Genomic DNA, 19,507 nt, shown 5'->3' with positions numbered 1-19,507 from the left:
TCCAAAGCAACAATGCGTTTTCCAAACCCTCTCAATGCAGACTGGGCATGGCCACTTTACAGGGATGGGCCCATCGAAGGAGCCTTCGAACTCGACCTTGCCAATGGCATCGACGAGGCCGTCGCAACAAGCGTCACACGTCCCTGGCTCTTCGCCTTTAAGCCCACCACGTCTACACCAAACGGACGAAATATCCTTATTCTAGGTGGAGGAGGATACGTCGAGCTCATGGTGGGAAGAGAAGGTGTGCAGGTAGCGAGATGGCTGGCAGGGCTAGGATTCCATGCCTTCGTGCTCATACATCGTTTTCCGAATAAAGAGACGGGCATTCAAGCGCCAATAGACGACGCCAGGCGGGCGCTCACAATGTTCTATGAGAAGGGCTTTGGAGTACGCCCTATGGGTGTATGCGGTCTCTCATCTGGTGGTCATCTCGCTGCATCGCTACTCTCGACGTATCCCACCTGTTGGAGCAACCCGAATGCGGAAAGTGGTGTTCCATACCTCGAATTCGCTATCATTGGCTATGCGCCCATCTCGACGAATGCAAAAGGACGCCAGGTCATGGCGGGTAAGCCAGCGCTGGAGCCGCCGGAGAAACAGGCGCTTTACGATACCGTGCAGCCAGACGTACAGTTGGAGAGCAGAGTTCCGCCAACCTTCATAGTGTATGCTGCAAACGATCCGGTTGTGCCGGTGGTGAATGCATACAGGCTGGCTGAAGGCATTATGAAAGCTGGTACCCCTGTAGAGCTTCACGTCTTCTCGGATGCGCCGCACGGGTTCGCATTGGACACGCAGGGACTTCCGGTGAGCCATTGGCCGAGCATGTGTGAGAAGTGGATGGATCAGAATGGCTTCATAAAATAAGTGCCAGGCATTGGGCTATACGGTCGTCTGCTCAGCGGAGAACGCGACGTAGCCGTATCGCAAATGAACAATTCCTGCAAGCTCTCGCATACTTAGGCACATCTAGTGAGATCAGGCCGGGTCTGTTGTCTGCCTGCTTCAAACGACAGCCGGATGCGGATCAGGCTGAAACGGGTGAGTCGGCAAGGAAGCAGCAAGACATGTCAGTGAGTTCAAGCGACATTCGTCACATGTAGTATGGAGTCGATGGTTGTGGTACTCGCGTGCATGCGATCCAAAGTCAAATGGGGTATGATGTGGCTGTGAGGCGTGTGGCGAGTAAAAATGTTAAGGTGGCGGGGAGGTGGTCAGGTCTGGGCAGGAACCGACGCCTAGCGCAGAAGGCGGGCAGGGTGACGTACCCACCTTTCGGTCGCGCCTGCCCGCGCCTAGAGGCAGCATCCCTCGCGCCTCGACTCCCGCCATGAGCCAACACGCAATATTGCTCCTCGATACTTCAGACGACCGCCGGAATAATGGTGCGCATAACAGAGAGACGACGCCATGGGAAATCGAACTGACCATCGCAGGCGTCGCTTTTGCGGCAACTCGTAGCCGGCCCTCGCGCCAGGCATGCTGAAGCTGGCCTCGACCTGTGCTATGTAACGGACAACAGTACAGTCGCCCCAAGAAGGTTTCCAGTGTTTGCCCTCTGACAGCGTCTAGTAATCGCTACTTCGGGCCCTAGCGGCACGTACCCGCAGCGCGCCTATCGCAACCCGCTTGACTCGCTCGTAAAGTTTCTCGACTCGAAACATGGCGACGATTGGGCCATATGGGAGTTTCGCGCTGAAGGGACGGGCTACCCCGACTCGGAGGTCTACGGTCGCGTCTACCATTATCCCTTCCCCGATCACCACCCGCCGCCTTTCGCCCTGATACCGAACATCATGGCCAGCATGCGCAACTGGCTCCATGAGAAGGAGGGGCGGGTCGTCGTCGTGCATTGCAAGGCCGGGAAAGGGCGATCGGGAACTGCTAGTTGCAGTTACCTCATCAGCGAGGAAGGCTGGCCGGTGCACAAGGCTCTGGACCGCTTCACCGAGCGGCGCATGCGTCCCAACATGGGCAAAGGCGTCAGCATTCCCAGCCAACTCCGATGGATAGACTACGTGGATCGCTGGGCCAAGCACGGCAAGTTGTATGTCGAGCGGCAGGTCGAAATACTTGAAGTGCACTGCTGGGGCCTCAGAGACGGTGTCAAGATCCAGATCGAGGGCTTCGTCGAGGATGGCAAGCTCATCAAGAACTTCCACACCTTCACCCGCGACGAGAGGGAGATTGTGCGAGGCGAAGTCAAGACCACCGGCATGGCACAGGCAGTGCAGGAGGTCATGTACAAGAACGGCTTCGGCCCATCAAAGACGAGCGAAGGCCCCAAGAATGGCTCGACTTCCTCCCTCGAGCAGCAGCAGCAGAGCAATGTCGATGGCGCCACCACGGCCGAGCCAAGATCGTCACGCGAGAGCCTACCCACGGGCACGGGCGACGTCGTCTTTCGTCCCGCCAAGCGCGTAGTCTTGCCCACCAACGACATCAACATTGACGTCGAGCGTCGTAACAAAGCCGCCTTCGATCTGACCATGGTCACCGCTGTCGCGCACGTGTGGTTCAACACATACTTTGAAGGGAACGGCCCTGAGCAGAATGGCAATGTCGACCAGTCGGGCATGTTTGAGATTGCATGGGAAGCCATGGACGGCATCAAAGGCTCATCTCGAAAAGGCACACAAGCTTTCGAGCGCATAGCCGTAGTCTGGCGCGCGCTCTCTAGCGAAGAAGGCCGACCTGGTGTTGTCATTACAGAACCGAAGGAGGGTGAGCCTGTGCAACAAGCCGAGCCCGCAGATTGGAGGGGTACCAAGGGCGTGGAGCCGTCCGAAGACAAAGATCTAGGCGTCCGCACAGCGAGCCCACCCAACGAGAAGTCAGACATCAGCCGAGCAAACAGCGTCCGAAGCGAGAACAAGAAGGGTACCACCATTGTCGAAGCTCCCGGCCGGAGGGACAGCGGTGATAGTGACACCAAACATGTCCGACCACATGGTCCGAATGGGGAAAAAGTCCTGATGGAGCCGAACGGTTCTGCTTCTCGAACAAGCACAGACGCGACAAGCAGTGGGCCGACAACGGCAATCTCAGACCCCACGCAACCAGATCGTCCTGACAATTCTAGTCATGTTGCTAGCCATTCGCGATCCGCAGACCAGCCTACTGGGTCACACCAGAGCGGGGGCCACATTGGCGGAATTGCGGAGAGCTTGAAGTATCACGTCTCAGGAGCAGCTCACACCAACGATCTACCTGATGGAAAGCCTGAGAGTGAGATGAAGGATGCGAAGGAGCATGGCCTTGGGCACATGCATTTTGGCAAGAAAAAGACAAGTTCGTAGGTGCCTATACCGTTACGGCGACGGCAAAACTCGTGCATCACGTCGTTGTCTTCGGTAATGCGGGGCGTTATTTGGAGCTGCATGACAGAACCGGAAGCTTGCGGTTGGCGTCTGGTCAGCGTATCACATGTGCGCACGAATCGTGCTTTGCGCGTGTTGCATGGCGCTGTATGCATTGATGAGGCGTTGTACAGCGCGCTTCTTTCGTTATGAGAAAGTGTTTTGGGTTTGTAGGATTGAGGTTGGTTTCGCTGTTTCTCAGATACACCACTTGCTTTCGATCAACTAGGGAACAACCAATACTTCTGATTAGAAATTCGTCGACACCAAGGATTCTAATGTATGCGCGACTGTATATTCGTGCAGCATGGAAGAAGTGAGGCGAGCGTCCACGGGTGCTCGGTAATGCGCTCGATACCTAGCCGATGCAGCTCCTGCGTTCCTTCCTGGTGAGGCAGGGCCACTCAGCGCGACACACGAACGACCATCACTGCAGCTCAGCAGCAGCCGATGGGAACACAACGTCAACCGATGAGCCACTTTGGTAATATGCATGTGCTCAGAGAGCATAATGCGTCTTTGTGTTACCGGAAACGCAGGGAAGTGTGATGTAGAGACAGCCGCAGCGCCACCGAACCAGTCCACAGGTATAAGAGCGTCACGCAGTCGACGGCCGAGTTCTGTGATCCCGCATAAATGGCCTCGAGAACGAGAGGTGCAGATACACCATGAAAGACTGATTGGGACCGGCGAAAGCGAGCGCGTCCACACTCCTGCAAGGCTGAAGGCATTGTCAGACGAGGCTGAGCTACGCTCTGCCTTGACATTGGTTACCTCCTCACCGGTCATCACGACATCGCTCTTTTTTTTTCAGCCTGTCTATGCATTATAGCCTGCTCAGGCCAATACATCGACGAAACGTTGCTCCTACAGGAAGGTCGTGGCTAGGCAGCAGATTCGGCTGAAAGAGTTCATTAGGTATGTGCGGCCTCCACTCCACCACCACCCTGTACTGATATGGTGATAAGACGATCTATTCGAGCAAGCTGGCTCCCAACAAGTTCAGCCTTGTCGGAGTTCGCTATTCAGAGCTCGTCATTTGCCAGATCCCGAATTAGGTACTGCGGGGTAATCGAGAACGGTAATACAAGACTGCAGCCTAGTAGTGTGTTGTGTGGGCGAGAGATCTGATTAGAGAAAGTTGTGGGTCGGGAAAGGAGGCAGAGTGAGGTTAGGCTTCACCTTGCGGCTCTGTCGGTGGATAAAAAGGGTGTGAGACCTAGGTCCTCCTCTTGTCTCAGCCTTGAGACTGTCTCATCTGCAATTGCTACATTTCCTGAACGAGCCGGACCCCAAGTTTACGTGTTACGACTTCTTCCAGGTCCTTATCTCCAGCAGCATATTCAACAGTTAAGCAATAGCAGAAAGCCAGCCTCGCATCTTGGCAAGTCTACGACCCATGAACGGACCGGACAGTTCAAAGACTTCTTCCACCAAACCTTCCTTACCTGCCAAAGCTAGCAAAAAGCTTTCCGACACCTCATCATCGTCACCAGTCATTGTTGCAACCCCGTCCGTGAAGTCCGACCCGGACGACATCTCGCTGCACGAGCCAAAGATGGATTCCTCTCAAGAGACTGTCGAAGCTCATGTGGCTGATACGGCTCAAAATACCGATGAGAAGCAGGCAGCTGTTTCTGTCGAGCATACTGAGGTGCCAAAGTCTGAGCTAGTCGTTGCGAAGAAGAAGAGTGTCAACAGGCGAGGGAAACACGCATCAAAGAAGTCAAGGCGTAAAGCAGAAGAGACGTCTACATCGGACGATAGTGGCTCTGAGAGCGACAGTGAGTCGGAAGAGAGTAGCGAGGACGAGAAGGCTAAGCGTAGAAAGAGGCGGAAGTTGGCTGCGAAACGAGCAGCAGTGAAGAAGAAGCAGCGGGCGAAGGCGAAGAGCAAGAAGAGCAAGAGTAGGAAGCATGATTCAACAAGCGAGGATGAGAGTTCGGCTGATACCTCCGACTCAAGTTCGGACTCAGATTCAGAGGCAGATGACAAGAAGAGCCGCCGGAAGGCCTTGCGAGCCAAAGCCAAAAAGAAGAAGAACAAGAAGCTCGACAGCTCTAGCGAAGACAGTGCCTCTGACACTTCGAGCTTATCCGACAGCGATACAGATTCCGAGGATGAGAAATCGAGACGTAAACGCGCAAAGGCGAAAGCCAAGCGGAAGGCAAAGAAAGCGAAGAAGGCTGAATTATCTGAATTTTCGTCAATGACATCGTCTTCCGAGGACGATATCGATGCGCCGGCTTCACCGCCAGAGCCTCCGTTGCCAGGAGATACCCTTGACACACAAGTGACCAAAGTAAGTGGTCTGCTCAACAGTCTCAAGGCGCAACAAGCTTCTCTCAACGCTGCCGCTGCCGCTGCCGCCGTATCCACTACGAAGCTTGATAAGCCAGTCAAGAAGAACGCCCTCGAGTTCAAGCGCGTCGACCAGGTTTTCGACATGAAGATACGCGATTGGAAACTCGTCGAGAGTAACGCCGACCAAAAAGACGAGTTTGACTGCGTGTTCACCGTGCGCAGGAGACTCAACTGGGAAGGCAAGTATCAAGAGACACAACTGGATGTCAAATCCAAGCTACTTCGCAACGCACTCCAAGAGGTTTTCAAGGACTGCAAGAGCATTAGCCTAGTGGAAGACATCCCGCAGATTGATCCTCACACGCTGTTCCACTACTACGACGAATTGAAGACCTACATCAAGAAGACGCTGAAGCCAAAGCTGAAGAAGGCAAAGAAGTCGAAAGAGCAGAAGCGCGTCAAACAGCAGATTGCATCATGCAAACTGCTTCTGAGTTACATTGATGAGGATTACACTGCGACGCGCAAGGCTCTCCGGCCCATGCTCAAAGCGGGTACGATCACGTACGACCTCGTTTGGGCATTGTTCAAGCCTAACACGATCGCCTTCACTCCCACGTATCACAACAAGGATGATCCGCGATGCTTCAAGGTCGAGACCGCGTATGAGTATGAGAGCTGGATGACGGGTGTCAAGTCCTGGTATGTAGATGGCAAGTATCTTGAGTATGATGGCAAGTCGTTTGGTCTTGGAGACCATCAGATTACGATTCAAGCGTTCAAGGGGCACAAGAAGATTACCAGTCTCTCGGCCTATCCGTTGAAGTACCACAAGGATCCTGAGGTGAGTCGTTAACCGGTTGATCGGGCGTTCATTAGCTAATGGTCTTGCAGAGCATCAAGAAGCAACTCGTCGACCGAGGCAAGAAGTTCGTCGCTCTCCAAGGCATGAACTACCGCCTTCAGAAGGGCATTGCGTACATGAAGCACAAAAACAACATCATCCGCTTCATCATCAACGGCCGCGTCATGGTCGATCCCGCCATCTTTCGCCGCATCAATCCCAACTATCCGCTCTCGTACCTCAAACAAGACGAGCTTGCACAGAATGAGGAAAACGACGATGACGATGACGATAGTGACGACTGCTGCTGTGGATCTGATGAGGGCGACGAAGACGAGGAGAAAGATAAGATGCGCATCGTCATGTGGAAGGACAAGAAGGGCAAGAAGCATCCCATCCGCGTGCCACAGAGCGTCATCGACAAGGAAAAGGGCGACAGTCCCGACAAGCAAGTCGAGACCGACGAAGACGGCTCAGAGAACAAGCAGCAATGCTTCACCGAAGAAGAGCTCCTCATTGCCTCTCCCGTCGTCCTCGGTTTCGCCTTCTCGGAGAAACTCTGGCTCGAATTCTCGCTCGCCGGCATCGACGACATCAAATGGAACGACGAAGCCTTCTCCAGCCTCGTTCTGCCCAGCCGCATCAAGCAGAACCTCAAAGGCCTCGTCTCTTCTCACCGCTTCAACGCCGCAAAGACCATCGACGACGTCATCCAAGGCAAAGGCAAGGGCCTCAACGTCGTTCTCCACGGCCCACCCGGCGTAGGTAAAACGCTGACCGGCGAATCCATCGCCGAGTACCTCAAATGTCCGCTCTACGCCGTCTCGGCAGGCGAACTAGGCACCAACAGCCGCTCACTCGAAACCGATCTAAACCGCATAATGGACATTACGCATTCGTGGGGCGCTATTCTCCTCCTCGACGAAGCAGACGTGTTTCTCGAAGCGCGCCAACCCCACGACATTCATCGCAACAGCCTCGTATCTGTGTTCTTGCGTCTAACAGAGTACTACCAAGGCATCCTCTTCCTCACAACAAACCGCGTGGAAACCTTCGATGAAGCGTTCCAGAGCAGGATCCACATGGGTATCCGATACGACAACCTGGAAGCCAAGGCGAGGAAGAAGATCTGGCAGCACCATATCGGCAAGGTGGAGCAGATGGGTCGTGACGCCGAGGCCGAGAAGAAGAAGGGTAAAGATAAAGACAGTGATGAGGAGGGTACCGCGAAGGATGCGAAAGAAGACAAAGGTGCGAAGGTGATGAAGCCGTTTACCGAGGTGGACTTTGATGAGCTGAGTAAGAGGAGTATGAATGGGAGACAGGTATGTTTTGCTGTTGTTGGGGTGGTGTGCGTGGGTATCGGCTAACAATTCCTGCAGATTAAAAATACGGTCAAGACGTCGCAGTCGATTGCGCTTGCGGAGAAGTCGGTCTTTAGTATGGAGCATGTTAAGCGTGTGCTTGAGGTTGCTGAGGCTTTCGAGGATGATATGCGCGGTGGTGGGGGTTACCGTGATGCCAAGAGGATGTATACCTAAGGCGGGTCTCTTTCACCGGACGGACTGAGGTTGCCTTTTTGAGATATCTTTCGCTTTCGATTGGATGTGATGGATGCTGGTAGGTCCTTGAGCGGCTTGCTTCTTTTGTTTATACGTCTCCTCTCAAGTATATTATTGTAACGTCGATTAATTCTTCGAGGTCCATGACAGGTCTGCACGCTTCGTTCGCGGTTGCCTCTGATACGCGTGGCTCCTTCCAAAGTGACAGTAGATGTGGGAAGGCGCAGACGTGGCTTACAAATGTCATGATGCTGTCATGAGCGTTCCTGCCGGTAGATTTAGTGCTGCCGGCGCTTCGGGAATAGCGCAAAAGCCGACGCTGGACGCCTTTAGATCCTCGACGTCAGCTAGAGATGCACTGCGACTAGTGGGACGTGATATCAACAGCGCGATTTATGTGCCTTTTCGACCAAAGTATGTAGGGTTGTCATCTCAACTTGCATGTGGTGTTGTTTCGGAGCCGTTCAGATCTGGAGATGACATCCCACCTGTCTACACGCTCCTGCATCACCTGCGGTCATGGCTGGCTATCGCATCTCCGCGCAGGATGATCCATAGCCTAAATGGACGCGCAACTAGGCCAACTGACGTCGTCTCTAGTGGTGAGTTCTAGGCCCCGTCTCAGTCGTGCCAAGCAGCAGTGGCTGGTATCAACTCCACAGCGTCCCCACGCAACCTCGGTGGCCTTTTCTGGGGCGCGTCAGCTCCAGCGCGGAAATACTTCAACCCTCACTTTTATTCCCGCCAACGTTGTGCCCACTGCTGCCGCTTGCATCTGACCATTTGCCCGTCGCTGTCAAGCACTCGGACCAAGCTCACGCGCATCCCGACCGCCGCACGCGCTGCACAATGGATGACGAAGGCACGCAGCCCTCGACGAGTCCGGATCCGTCCACCACCAGCGCGACAGGCACCCACGGCGATGCGCCACCCAAGAAGAAGCAAAAGCGCAACAAGCCGACGCTGAGCTGCGAGGAGTGTGTCGAGCGCAAGACCAAAGTGAGTGCAGCGCGCTGGCGCAATGGCTGCCCGAGACTGAACCGACGCAGTGCGACCGCACTCGTCCTCATTGCTTGGCCTGCATCAAGCGACAATCAACATGCAAATACTCCGACATCGCCAACCTGATCGCGACTTCCACAGACAAGTAAGTTCCCATGGCATCCCTGGACGCGCATCTGCTGAGCCTTTGCACAGGGTTGGCGCCGGTCGCACTGCGGGACGCTCCAGAAAAACGAGCGCGAGGCCTTCGTTGCACCTTGGCAGTGACCCGCACCCACATGGCAAGCCGCCCGTTCAGGTAATACACATCCCTTGCTCCTGTCATATCATTGCGAACCTCCTGCGAACGCATGTCGGCCCAAGCCTTCGGGCGCCGGTGGCTATTCGCGATTGTGGGTCTTGAGGAATCGGCCGAACGCGTTGGGTCAAGACCTGACGAGTTTCGTGGCCGTCGAATACTCCTAACCTTTTTTCGGCAATACTTCATCTTCGGTGAAAATGTCGTGAAAAGCATCGCTCTAGCGGTTATCTGACTCGTTTGACAGGCCCACATCCAGGTACCACCAACGCCAGTCAGGGCACAATACCGTAGCGTGTCGTTGTCATCATCAGGGTCCTCGCCATTCCTGTTATCAAACATACCGTACTCTAACCACACGCCCGCGCCATTCTTTGGTCTGGGTTCTGAGCATCCCTTCGCCAATTACTGGACGAGTCGCGGCGGTCTCGCTGAGGTAGTTGGCGTGCTGCCAGCTAAAGAGCAAGCAGATATTCTGGTAGACAAGTACTTTGATGCTGTCGACCCAGTGTACCCTATGGTACATCGTAGGAACTTCTATGCCGACTATCAACGTTTCTGGTCGCTACCCATAGAGGAGAAACATTCAGCAGATCCCGTGTTGGTTGCTCTTCACTTTGTTGTGTACGCTATGGGTACGCAGTTCATCCGTACCACTGATAATGCTGAGCGAGCGAAGATTGCCGAGTTCTATATATCAGCTGCTCAGCAGGCGTTGCGAATATCTTCGTACCTCAGTCGAGCTTCAGTCAGAACGTTGCAGGCCATGGTTCTGATAGGATACTTTTTGATGAACGACAACCATGCTTCTGATGCATGGGCTTTTGGCGGAGTTCTAGTACGGCAAGCGTACGCCATGGGATTACATCGCGACCCAGACATCATTGCGCCTCGGTGCTCGCTGAGTGACAAGCAACAACGGCGGAAGCTCTGGCAAGCCATATATCTCCAGGACACATTCCTTACCGTTTTACTAAAACTCCCACCGACCAGTGTTTTCTCAGACATACAACCAGAATCCCTGAGCGATGACCTTGATGAATACATCCCGAACGGTTCTTCAAACAACGGCACGACAGACCCCGTCATCAATCCCATGAGCATCAGCAACATCGCCTCGAACCACGATCTCTATCCTTCCTACGAGTTGTCAGATCGAAGATACATCCGGTCGATGTGGCACATGGCCAACCTCGTGTCCCGCACCGTCTGTATCCCACGTTCATTAGCAACACCCCTGACAACCTCGATTTCGCATAAAGCTGAGCTAGTAAACGAATACTTTGCTTTGCACAAGAGCTTTCCCGCAGATCTTACAGCATCTGACGAAGTCACCATACGCGCTATGGCAGAAACAAACCCACGCGGTTTACGGCAAAACTTATTCTTCCGAAGTAACTTCTGGCATTGCGTCATGGCCATACAGGCGGATGAGAACCCGGCCGAGGGTGTACCATGCGACGTCAAAGGTGCGCTGGACGCAGCTAGAATGGCATTGCAGTCTTTCTTCCATTTCTGGGAGTATCTCAGAATCGATGCCAGCGTATGGTGGGTGTTCCAGCACCGCGCGTTCGAGGAAGCGGTAAGTACAATTTTCCCTGCAGTGCTGCTGCGTTACTGATATCCATTCCAGCTCCTCATGGCACGCATCCTTGGTCAACAAGCGCAACCACTTTCACCCAGTCACAACGGCTTGCCTCCTTCAGCAGACCCCTTGCTCAAGGAAGCGAAGGAAGATGCCCGGAAGTGTCTCGATATCTTGGATCTGGTCGGCATTGCACCGGAGATGCAGAAGACGAGGACGGAAGTGCTCAGGACTGCGTTTTCGGATATATTGTGGTAGTTGCGTGTAAATATAGGCTAGGTAGCTGCGGCGGCAGCGTCGATACACCTGATAATGTAATATCATTGGGAATTTGGAAATTAATGCAAGAAGATATCAGGGAGACTGCTACTGGTGAGAGATAGAAGCAAGAAAAGGTTCCGGTGTGGGGCGATGCAGACTTAATATGTACATGCCTGGGCAGAAAGAACATCTGTTTCTGGAACAAACGCCGTGATTATGGGTTCAAGTGCTTATGGTCGGTTGCTGCAGTCTCTGCCGCGGTCATCGCGTAGTCGGACCTTTGCCAGGCCAGCATTTTGCTAGCCCGTTTCACGCGCCGTTGTGCGGAAGGACCCGTTACGTTTGTAAGCAAGATGTCAGCTATACATCGCCGGCTCAGATGCATAGTTGAACGTAGTAGATCCAGCACCTTTGACTTGGCTACCTCGGTTCGGGCTGATTATCGGAGTTGTACCTCGATATGCGGGATGATCGCGATAGCTCTGTGCTCAAGCACTTAGCTAGACTCACGCGATATAGACACACACAATCGTCGTTCAACCCGATCTTGAGGCTCACCACAACGGGTACTTCCATTGCAATCATAGAGACTGTGACAGCTCGGGATCAGACATTTCCCTAATGCCCCGACCTACTGGATCAGCTAATCAATCGCGCTGGAGCGTTTTTCGACAGCAACTTTATTTACATGAACGGTGTTGATCGCCTTTTCCGTGTTACCGATACAGCGGAAGACAAGGCTGCTAACTGAGCGATCGACGGTCAGCGTGGATCGTTACTGAGGATGGCACGAAAGCGGAATGTGAACGGAAAGGGAGATGAGATGGGCCAGGAGCGGTGAGCGACGAAGGGGTTATACGGAGGTGATCTAGATGATCTGGATGATCTGCGCGGGCAGGCAGTGGGAGATATCGTGGAGGCTGGAATCGGTTAAAGTCGGGGTGAGCTTGTTCGGGCTTCCGCGCTAGCATGTGAGGAGTGTTCTCGCGAGGAATTTCGGTTGTCGGCTTTCATAGTTCGATGTTAGGTGCCGGTGGTTACCGGGCTGAATGCCATCGAAGCCGAAAGTGGATAGTCAAGTTGGATGCACAAATGTAGATGCTTTAATGAATTTGCAGGAAGAGGATAGCCGACATACCTAAATATTGAGGTCAAAACTTGGTGGAATAGACACAGTAGTAGTAGCAGGTGCTTGAACGCAGCAACAGCCCTGTTAAGTGACACTGATGTACGGATGCAAAGACATGTAAATTGATGCAGAATTCTATTACTATGGGGTATCGTGCAGTGCTTCAAATGAAACCTCTAATTAAAAACGCTCATGGACCTTTGCGGCCTTCCCAGTCGATTTGCTGTCGAGGGTTGAGTCGCTGGCCCCTCCAGGACTGCCTCTCCTTTCACGTTCTGTCGTATGTTGACGACTCTTCTCTGATATTTGTCGCTTCTCACGTTCATCTAAAACGGTGGATGTAACGTATCCAGGCAGTCCCTGCTGTTGCTGCCATGCTTCCGATGGTTGGCTTCTGCCCAGTATTATCTCCTCGTCAGAGCTGGCGCTCTCTCTCCTCGCTCTGGAGGTAGTGATTGTGATCGACTTCTTTATCGAAGGCTTGAGCGTGCCCAGTTGGGTGCCCGACTGCAGCGGACCGGAGTTCAGTGAGGGTTTACTCCAGGGTAGAGCTGAGGCTGAGCGAGTGATCTCGAGAGCCTGCTTCATGAGCGGCCTCAGAGTCGCAATGGAACCAGCTGTTATGCCCAATCCCACCTCCACTGTGCTCCAGATCGCAAAGTCGGTTGTTCGGTAGAGGAAATCGCCCTTGTATCCCTTCAACGAGGTCGTGTACGGGAGACGAATGATCGTTGCTGTCGAACCACTATCGACTTGTTAGAGACGTTATTATGCGGCTCGCGAAATACTTACATTGCGGCAAGAGCGATGACCGACGCGACTATGACTTTCATGCGTTTCTTCATGTGCAGATCCTTGACGATCAAAACCGGGAGAATCGCAAACACCCAGTCCGCAAACGCGTTGAGTCCAGAAACCACGAACGTGAAGTTCATGACTAGTGTCGCTGACAAGCATGTGCCATGATGATTAGGGTCCAGGTCCCACCAGAACGAGACCGGCTTGCACTGGAAGATGACGACCGACGTGTATGCGACTCCCACGATGGCAGAAACGACCATGATGAACCGGATGAGCCAGATGTGCATCGGTACGACGGTAATGCGCAGCAAGAAGAACCCGACGGCGATCTTGAGCATGCATGTCGATAATGTGTAGAATATTTCGCAGAAGAACCAGAAGTTTAGGGCCGTTTGCGCTTGTTCGTCGGTGAGTTTCTCGCGGCGAACACCTGTTCCGTGGAGCGCGCCGCCGATTTGAGACACGAGATAACCGGTGAAAAAGAAAAGTGTGACGACCATGCAGTAGTCGTCAATGCCGAATCCCTTCACCATGAAGATCCTACATTCTTATCAGCGACGCGTCCAAAAACAATGAAGATAGCAAGCAGATCTTACCTGACATAGCAACGAAGCCCAACGGTGATATATGTTAAGATCAAGAAGGTGAGGGCTATAGCCAGCACCGAACCACTTCGGTCCTCCATACTCGGTGGTGTGTCGGGAGAATCGTCAAAATAAGGTTATGTAGGCGAGGGAGAGGATTGATGAGTCTGGAAAACCGCGATTCGAGTACGATCTTGCAGCATATTGTATTTCGACAAGTTCGGCCTCCCCCTCGTCGCTGATCGCGCGAACAGACGTCTCAACACTTTCTCCGAGCCGTGTGTCTCCTGGCATTGTGAACGCTAGAATACTGTTAGCAAGACCACCGACGCTGCTCTGGGTATCCTTGCGACGGTAGTCGACGCAGGTTACTGTTCGAGCCAGGTTCATTGTGGGGCAGATCCATTATGGCGAGGCAGGAAGATCGGCAACGTGCTTCGCTAAGCGTTGCCACGCGAGAAAGGGGAGTGCGAGTCGTTTGCTCGGCCATACAATGAGGCCACTCGGGCGCCAAAAGCAAACGGATCTGTCTCTAGCCTTCTACTAAATCCCCACTGATGAAAGCCTCTGGTTGCTTTTGTCAATCTGGAGGTTCCAATGGTGAGGCGTGCAGCGGGAGCTTGAGTCGGGAGGAGCATTTAGCGAGTCAAATGTGTGCACGGAATCATGCAAGCGTGGACGTCACCGCGTCGAGGTGCACAATCCCATGGCGAGGAAAGAACTCCGAAGAATCCCACCTTCCCTGAACGGGCGAAAGGAGAAAGGGCGATCATACTGCATGTCAAACTGCTTTTGGCTTGAAAGAGCAAAGGCCTTACAATATGTACAGGCATCGAAGTGCCGGTTCTCTGCGGGTCTCCAGGGTTCAGGAGCCGTTCCATAAGAGTCTGACAGCTCTCTGGCCGTCCCTGCCGCAACTTTGTGCGCGATTGCGCGTTGGTGCGTGTGAAGAATTCCTGAGGGTGCTATCCGGCGCCGTCCAAACCAGACGTTGGGAGCAAACTCTATGAGGACGGAGGATAGGGTAGGTAGCGCCTCCGTGCCGTACCGAACCACCATCTTTGTGCCCTACGAACGTTCCCCGCTCCCCGGTAGTGGTCTTCAGCTTGTAGGTGGCTTTCGTCCTCATGACTGTTGAACTCATTCCAAATTCCAGGTTTTGTCCCTACGATGGCTGATGGTGTGCGCAGAGTAAGGTGTACGCTTTCATTGGCTGGCTAACCCAAGCGAGTTGCGACAGCCTACGAAAAACGAAGAAAACTCATGCTGTGGCGCGTGTTGCTGAGTTTTTCTCTACCCAACCTTGCCACATGGCTTACAAACGACTCGTAGATTTTGCAGAATGGAATGCCTGATCTGTGTCGCGAGCGTATGACGTTCCAGCGTTCCTTGTCCATTTTCGAAAAACAAGAAGGCCGGATCAGTTCACGGCTTCTGCACTAAGCCAGTATGACCGAAGTGAGACCGTTCCTGGGGGATGTACTAGATGGACTACTCAAATGCTGTAAAGACTGCTTTTGTCACAAGCAATGTTGTCGACTTTGCTTTCTTGCTCCACGTTCGAGTCGTGCCTATGGGTTTTCGCTATCCAATCCTGTTGGTCAATCTAGAGCTGGTGGCGTGCAATCGATACCGGGACGGCAATTCCGTCAACGTTCGCAAATGCGGAGAACTAGGGGCCTTAGCTAAGGTGCCTGGATATAGCATGCGGAAATGGCAACGCAAAGGGTGTTAGAGCTTCCGTCGGTGCTACTACGGCGCAGGGCTGCTCCTTGGAAGTTTCACCAGTAGTGGCGGCCCACATGACTAAAATCCCGATAGCGGGACTGACCCAATAGGGCAACGACAGCCACACTCTGGGGCTAGACTCCGCGACAAAATTTACTCTAGCGGGAGAGGTAAGAACCCTTCTACTAATTACTAACAAGTTGCGCAATTACACGCAAAATTACTAGAGTCTAAAAATAATTAGTTTACTGCTTACTACTACACGCGATAAAAATACTAGCGCCTTTTTAGCTTCTATAACGTTAGTAATATCTAGCTATTTTTTTAGCTATTCTCTACTTTACAACACTACCTACTATTATAGACCTACTTATAATATATTACCTAAGCCTATATTAATTATTACGCTAGTAGTAATTATTACTATAATAGTTAGAAGATTATTAGTAAAATAGAGAACTATTACGCGCTTTCTCTATATAACTAGAAGGTCTTAAAAGATATCTCTACTCTACTATATATTAAGCTCTAAATAATATTAATATAGTCTAATAATAGTAAACTTTTTAAAAATTACTACTTATATAACTTAGCCTATATTAACTCTAATAAAAAGTATATATTACTTCTCTACTATATATACTTTCTATTTTAGAGCTTAGAATTTCTAAAGCTTTATCTAAAGAGCTACTAGTAACTATACTAGTAGCTTTACTTTAGCTATACTCTACTTATTTTAAGCTTTACTTTCTATTCTCTTTATTCTTCTACTAGTAACGTAGCTACTTAGCGCTTTTTATATATTAGCTTTATTTCTACTATAGGCCTTAGTATAATTACTTACCTTTAGTTCTACTAAGACTTATTTTACTAATTCTCTATTACTCTAAGAACCTTTACTAATATAAACTACTTCTAGTTATACTTTTACTTAATAACCTATTAATAATCTAATCTAAGCTACTTTTAATAATATTTAGTTAGAGTATATAATTAATTTAGACTTAATTAATATTAATTCTTCTACTACTACAACTATCTCTTTATTACTACTACTTACTATATCTACTAAAGCTACTATTAATATTAAGTAAAACGCTAATCTATCTCTATATACTCTAACCTCTACCTCTAAGACTACTATTAGTAGTAGTAATAATAAGCGTAAGCGTATAATACCTCTAACTTTAGTAGTAGATCTAGGTACTAAGCCTAAAGTATCTAATAAGGTTACTACTTAAACGCGTAAGATAGCTACTACCTTTATTTTCTTTAGGCGCACTAAAGAAGACAGCCTTAAAGAGCTAGAATACTAGTATATAAGGCGTAATTATAATAAGTTATAGAGTTAGCTACCTAAGAGTATTCTATATTATAAGGCTTAGAAATAGAGCGCCTAATCTAGTAAGAAGCGTAGACTAGCTATAAGTTTAAGCTCTTTTACTATTAAACTTTAGTCTTTCTAAGCTTCTACTAACTATCTTTAGCTAATTATTCTTCTAGAGAACTAAGTATAGTAAGTTATCTTCTCTAGCTCTACTATTCTCTAACTCTCTCTTTCTTAGTACTTCTAAGGTTCTTAGATTAATTCTCTATAGCTATACTATTACTATTCTTACTTTTAGAATATCTTTTTTACTAGTACTTAATCTTCTCTATATAAATTCTTAGATCTCTACTAATTTCTAGTCTTTAGTAATAAGTTTTTTAGTAACTATAAGAAGACTAATAAGAAGAGTAATAAGAGTAGTAAGAGTAATAATTAAGCTTACCTATAATATTATTTATACTACTAAGAAGGCGCTGTATATTTTCTATATTTCTTACTCTTTTCTTAATAATTCTAAGCTATTACTTATATTTTATAGAAAGCTATATCTACTAATCTTATATCTAATAGAACTAAAAAGCGTCTACTTATACTATATAGATATAACTATACTATAAGTCTAATCTTTTAGAATATATTTCTCTCTCTAGATATTAACTAACTCTTCTTCTACTAGATAAGCTACTTAGAGTAGTATCTCTTAATATAGAGCTCTAAGATAGTAAGTTAGCTTTATATCTATTCTTCTAAAGTTTTACTAATATTTTATTATAGTAGATATAGATATTAAAGTATAACTTTCTTACTACTTCTAGTAGTCTTAGCTAAAAAACTATTAGAAAGGTAAAAGTACTATAACTAATAGGCTAGAAACGTAAGTTTAGAGAATAGAGTATAAAGAAGGTAAGTTTAAGCCTTTTCTCTAATAAGCTTAGAATTACTTAGAGTTAGCTACTAATTCTACTATATTATCTAGATACTTAATATTTTAGAAGCTAAGATTAAGACTATTAAGAAAATTACTACTTAGCGCGCGTATAAGAGCGTTTCTCTTAGTAAAATACTTTAGTATTTTCTATCTTTAGATATAAACTATACTAACTTTTCTTTAGACTTTAATTTTAACCTCTCTATACCTTTATATAAGCTTACTAATTATAAAAAGTAGTATAAGCTTAATTATTACGTCTAGAAGCATAGAAATAAATAGAAGATAAATTATTATATTATAAGCTTACTTAAAAAGCTCTCTTAAGTAGTAAAGCTTCTAAGAGCTTATCTTAATCTATACTAGTATAATTATATACTATACTCTTAAGAAGTATCTAGAGGTGCGTTCTATAATATACTTTTTAAGTATTTTATAAGAGTAGGCTGCATAGTTATAATAAGCTCTCTTATTATAGCTAAGAATACTAATTATATGCTTATTAGAGCGTACGCAGCGCTAAGAGCTTACTTAGCGTATACGCGCTAATTATAATATTACTAAAAATTATTTAATTAGCTAAACGCTCTCTATCTTTTACTTAAAATAAGAGTAAGTATTCTTAATTTTTATTAGTACGCTTACTAACTCTAGTAGTATACTCTATTATACTAATTAAACTAAGTATACCTCTCTATATCTATCTTTAAGCTCTATAGTATTATGTTAAATAAAAATAAGTATAAGTATAAGAATAGCTGCCTTTCTAAGAATAAGTAGTCTAGTTCTAGCTCTATAAGCGCCTCTAAGGTAACTTCTTTAAGCTTTAGTTACGTAAGCGCGTTAAAGGCTAAGCTATTAAGCTTTAACACCTCTAACTTTTTTAAGTACCTAGCTACTTTTTTTAAAATAGAGAATTGCAAGCGCTTAAATAAGCTTTATAGTATTTCTAGAAGTTCTTCTAAGTATAGTTCTTCTAGTAAGAAGTAGAGCTCTAGTTCTATAAGTACTTCTACTTCTACCTATAACTTATTTACTACTCTAACTTGCGCTTCTAAGAAATCTAATCTATTTACTAAGTATAGTAATATAGTTACTTAAGAGTAGGCTAATAATATTTTATATTATAATAAGCGCGCTACCTAGAAGTACGCTAATAAGTAGTATGCTTATAACCTTAAAGCTAAGAATAAGATAGAGTAAAAGCGTTATAACTAGATTACTTATAAGTATTATATTACTAGTTAAGCTATAGAAAATAAGCAGCGTCTATGTTATAAGCGTAATAAGTAGGTTAAGCGTAACTTAGAGCGTAGTAATAAGAATTCTAAAGCTAAGGTAATTACTAAAACTAAGCGCCTTAAGTCTAAGAATAAGCGCTTTATTAATAAGTAGCGTACTAAGTAAGAACGCCTTAAGATTTTGCTTCTAAAGGCTATTAAGCTTTATTAAGAGATAGTTCTAGAGAAAGTAATCTACTAAGCGTAGTAGTCTACTAATTCTATTAGCGTAATAGAAAAGTATAATAATAAGTAGGCTAGTAAGACTACCTAGAAAGAGTATACTAACTCTAATTTAGACGTTGCTACACTCTCTTAGAAGCTTTCTAGTAATTTCTATAAGTATTCTACTAAAGTTACTATTATAGTTTTTAGTTCTTTAGCTACTAGCAATGCTTATTCTAATATTCTTTTTCTAGGTTCTTCTAGTTCTAAGAGCTCTACTTCTAAGAATTCTATTACTATCTCTTCTAACGCTTCTAAGCTTTCTACTAAAGCCTTAGGTAAGC

The 19,507-nt window shown here is 48.2% G+C and overlaps 4 protein-coding genes across 4 annotated transcripts; 3 read left to right on the top strand and 1 right to left on the bottom strand.

The window, feature by feature from the left end:
• Window positions 1–12: 12 nt before the first annotated feature.
• J4E92_010640 (uncharacterized protein) lies at window positions 13–3,302 on the top strand (the record flags this gene model as incomplete). The annotated part of the gene is made up of 4 exons (XM_051501977.1): window positions 13–810; window positions 1,371–1,388; window positions 1,440–1,524; window positions 1,576–3,302. The coding sequence occupies 4 exons, from the start codon at window positions 13–15 to the stop codon at window positions 3,300–3,302; spliced, it is 2,628 nt and encodes an 875-aa protein (XP_051347781.1).
• A 1,459-nt stretch (window positions 3,303–4,761) lies between these two features.
• Window positions 4,762–8,051, top strand: J4E92_010639 (uncharacterized protein; the record flags this gene model as incomplete). The annotated part of the gene is made up of 3 exons (XM_051501976.1): window positions 4,762–6,510; window positions 6,561–7,835; window positions 7,893–8,051. 3 exons carry the CDS (start codon window positions 4,762–4,764, stop codon window positions 8,049–8,051), a joined length of 3,183 nt encoding a protein of 1,060 aa, XP_051347780.1.
• An 870-nt stretch (window positions 8,052–8,921) lies between these two features.
• Window positions 8,922–11,215, top strand: J4E92_010638 (uncharacterized protein; the record flags this gene model as incomplete). The annotated part of the gene is made up of 5 exons (XM_051501975.1): window positions 8,922–9,071; window positions 9,122–9,219; window positions 9,270–9,372; window positions 9,620–10,954; window positions 11,006–11,215. The coding sequence occupies 5 exons, from the start codon at window positions 8,922–8,924 to the stop codon at window positions 11,213–11,215; spliced, it is 1,896 nt and encodes a 631-aa protein (XP_051347779.1).
• A 1,312-nt stretch (window positions 11,216–12,527) lies between these two features.
• J4E92_010637 (uncharacterized protein) lies at window positions 12,528–13,833 on the bottom strand (the record flags this gene model as incomplete). The annotated part of the gene is made up of 3 exons (XM_051501974.1): window positions 12,528–13,092; window positions 13,140–13,688; window positions 13,745–13,833. The coding sequence occupies 3 exons, from the start codon at window positions 13,831–13,833 to the stop codon at window positions 12,528–12,530; spliced, it is 1,203 nt and encodes a 400-aa protein (XP_051347778.1).
• Window positions 13,834–19,507: the final 5,674 nt, after the last annotated feature.

The sequence above is a fragment of the Alternaria infectoria genome, assembly GCF_024043175.1.
Source record: "Alternaria infectoria strain BMP 0036 chromosome Unknown scaffold_40, whole genome shotgun sequence".
Classification (NCBI taxonomy): domain Eukaryota; kingdom Fungi; phylum Ascomycota; class Dothideomycetes; order Pleosporales; family Pleosporaceae; genus Alternaria; species Alternaria infectoria.
Note: the sequence above shows the minus strand (reverse complement) of the source record. Positions and strands in the feature narration are given on the sequence as shown.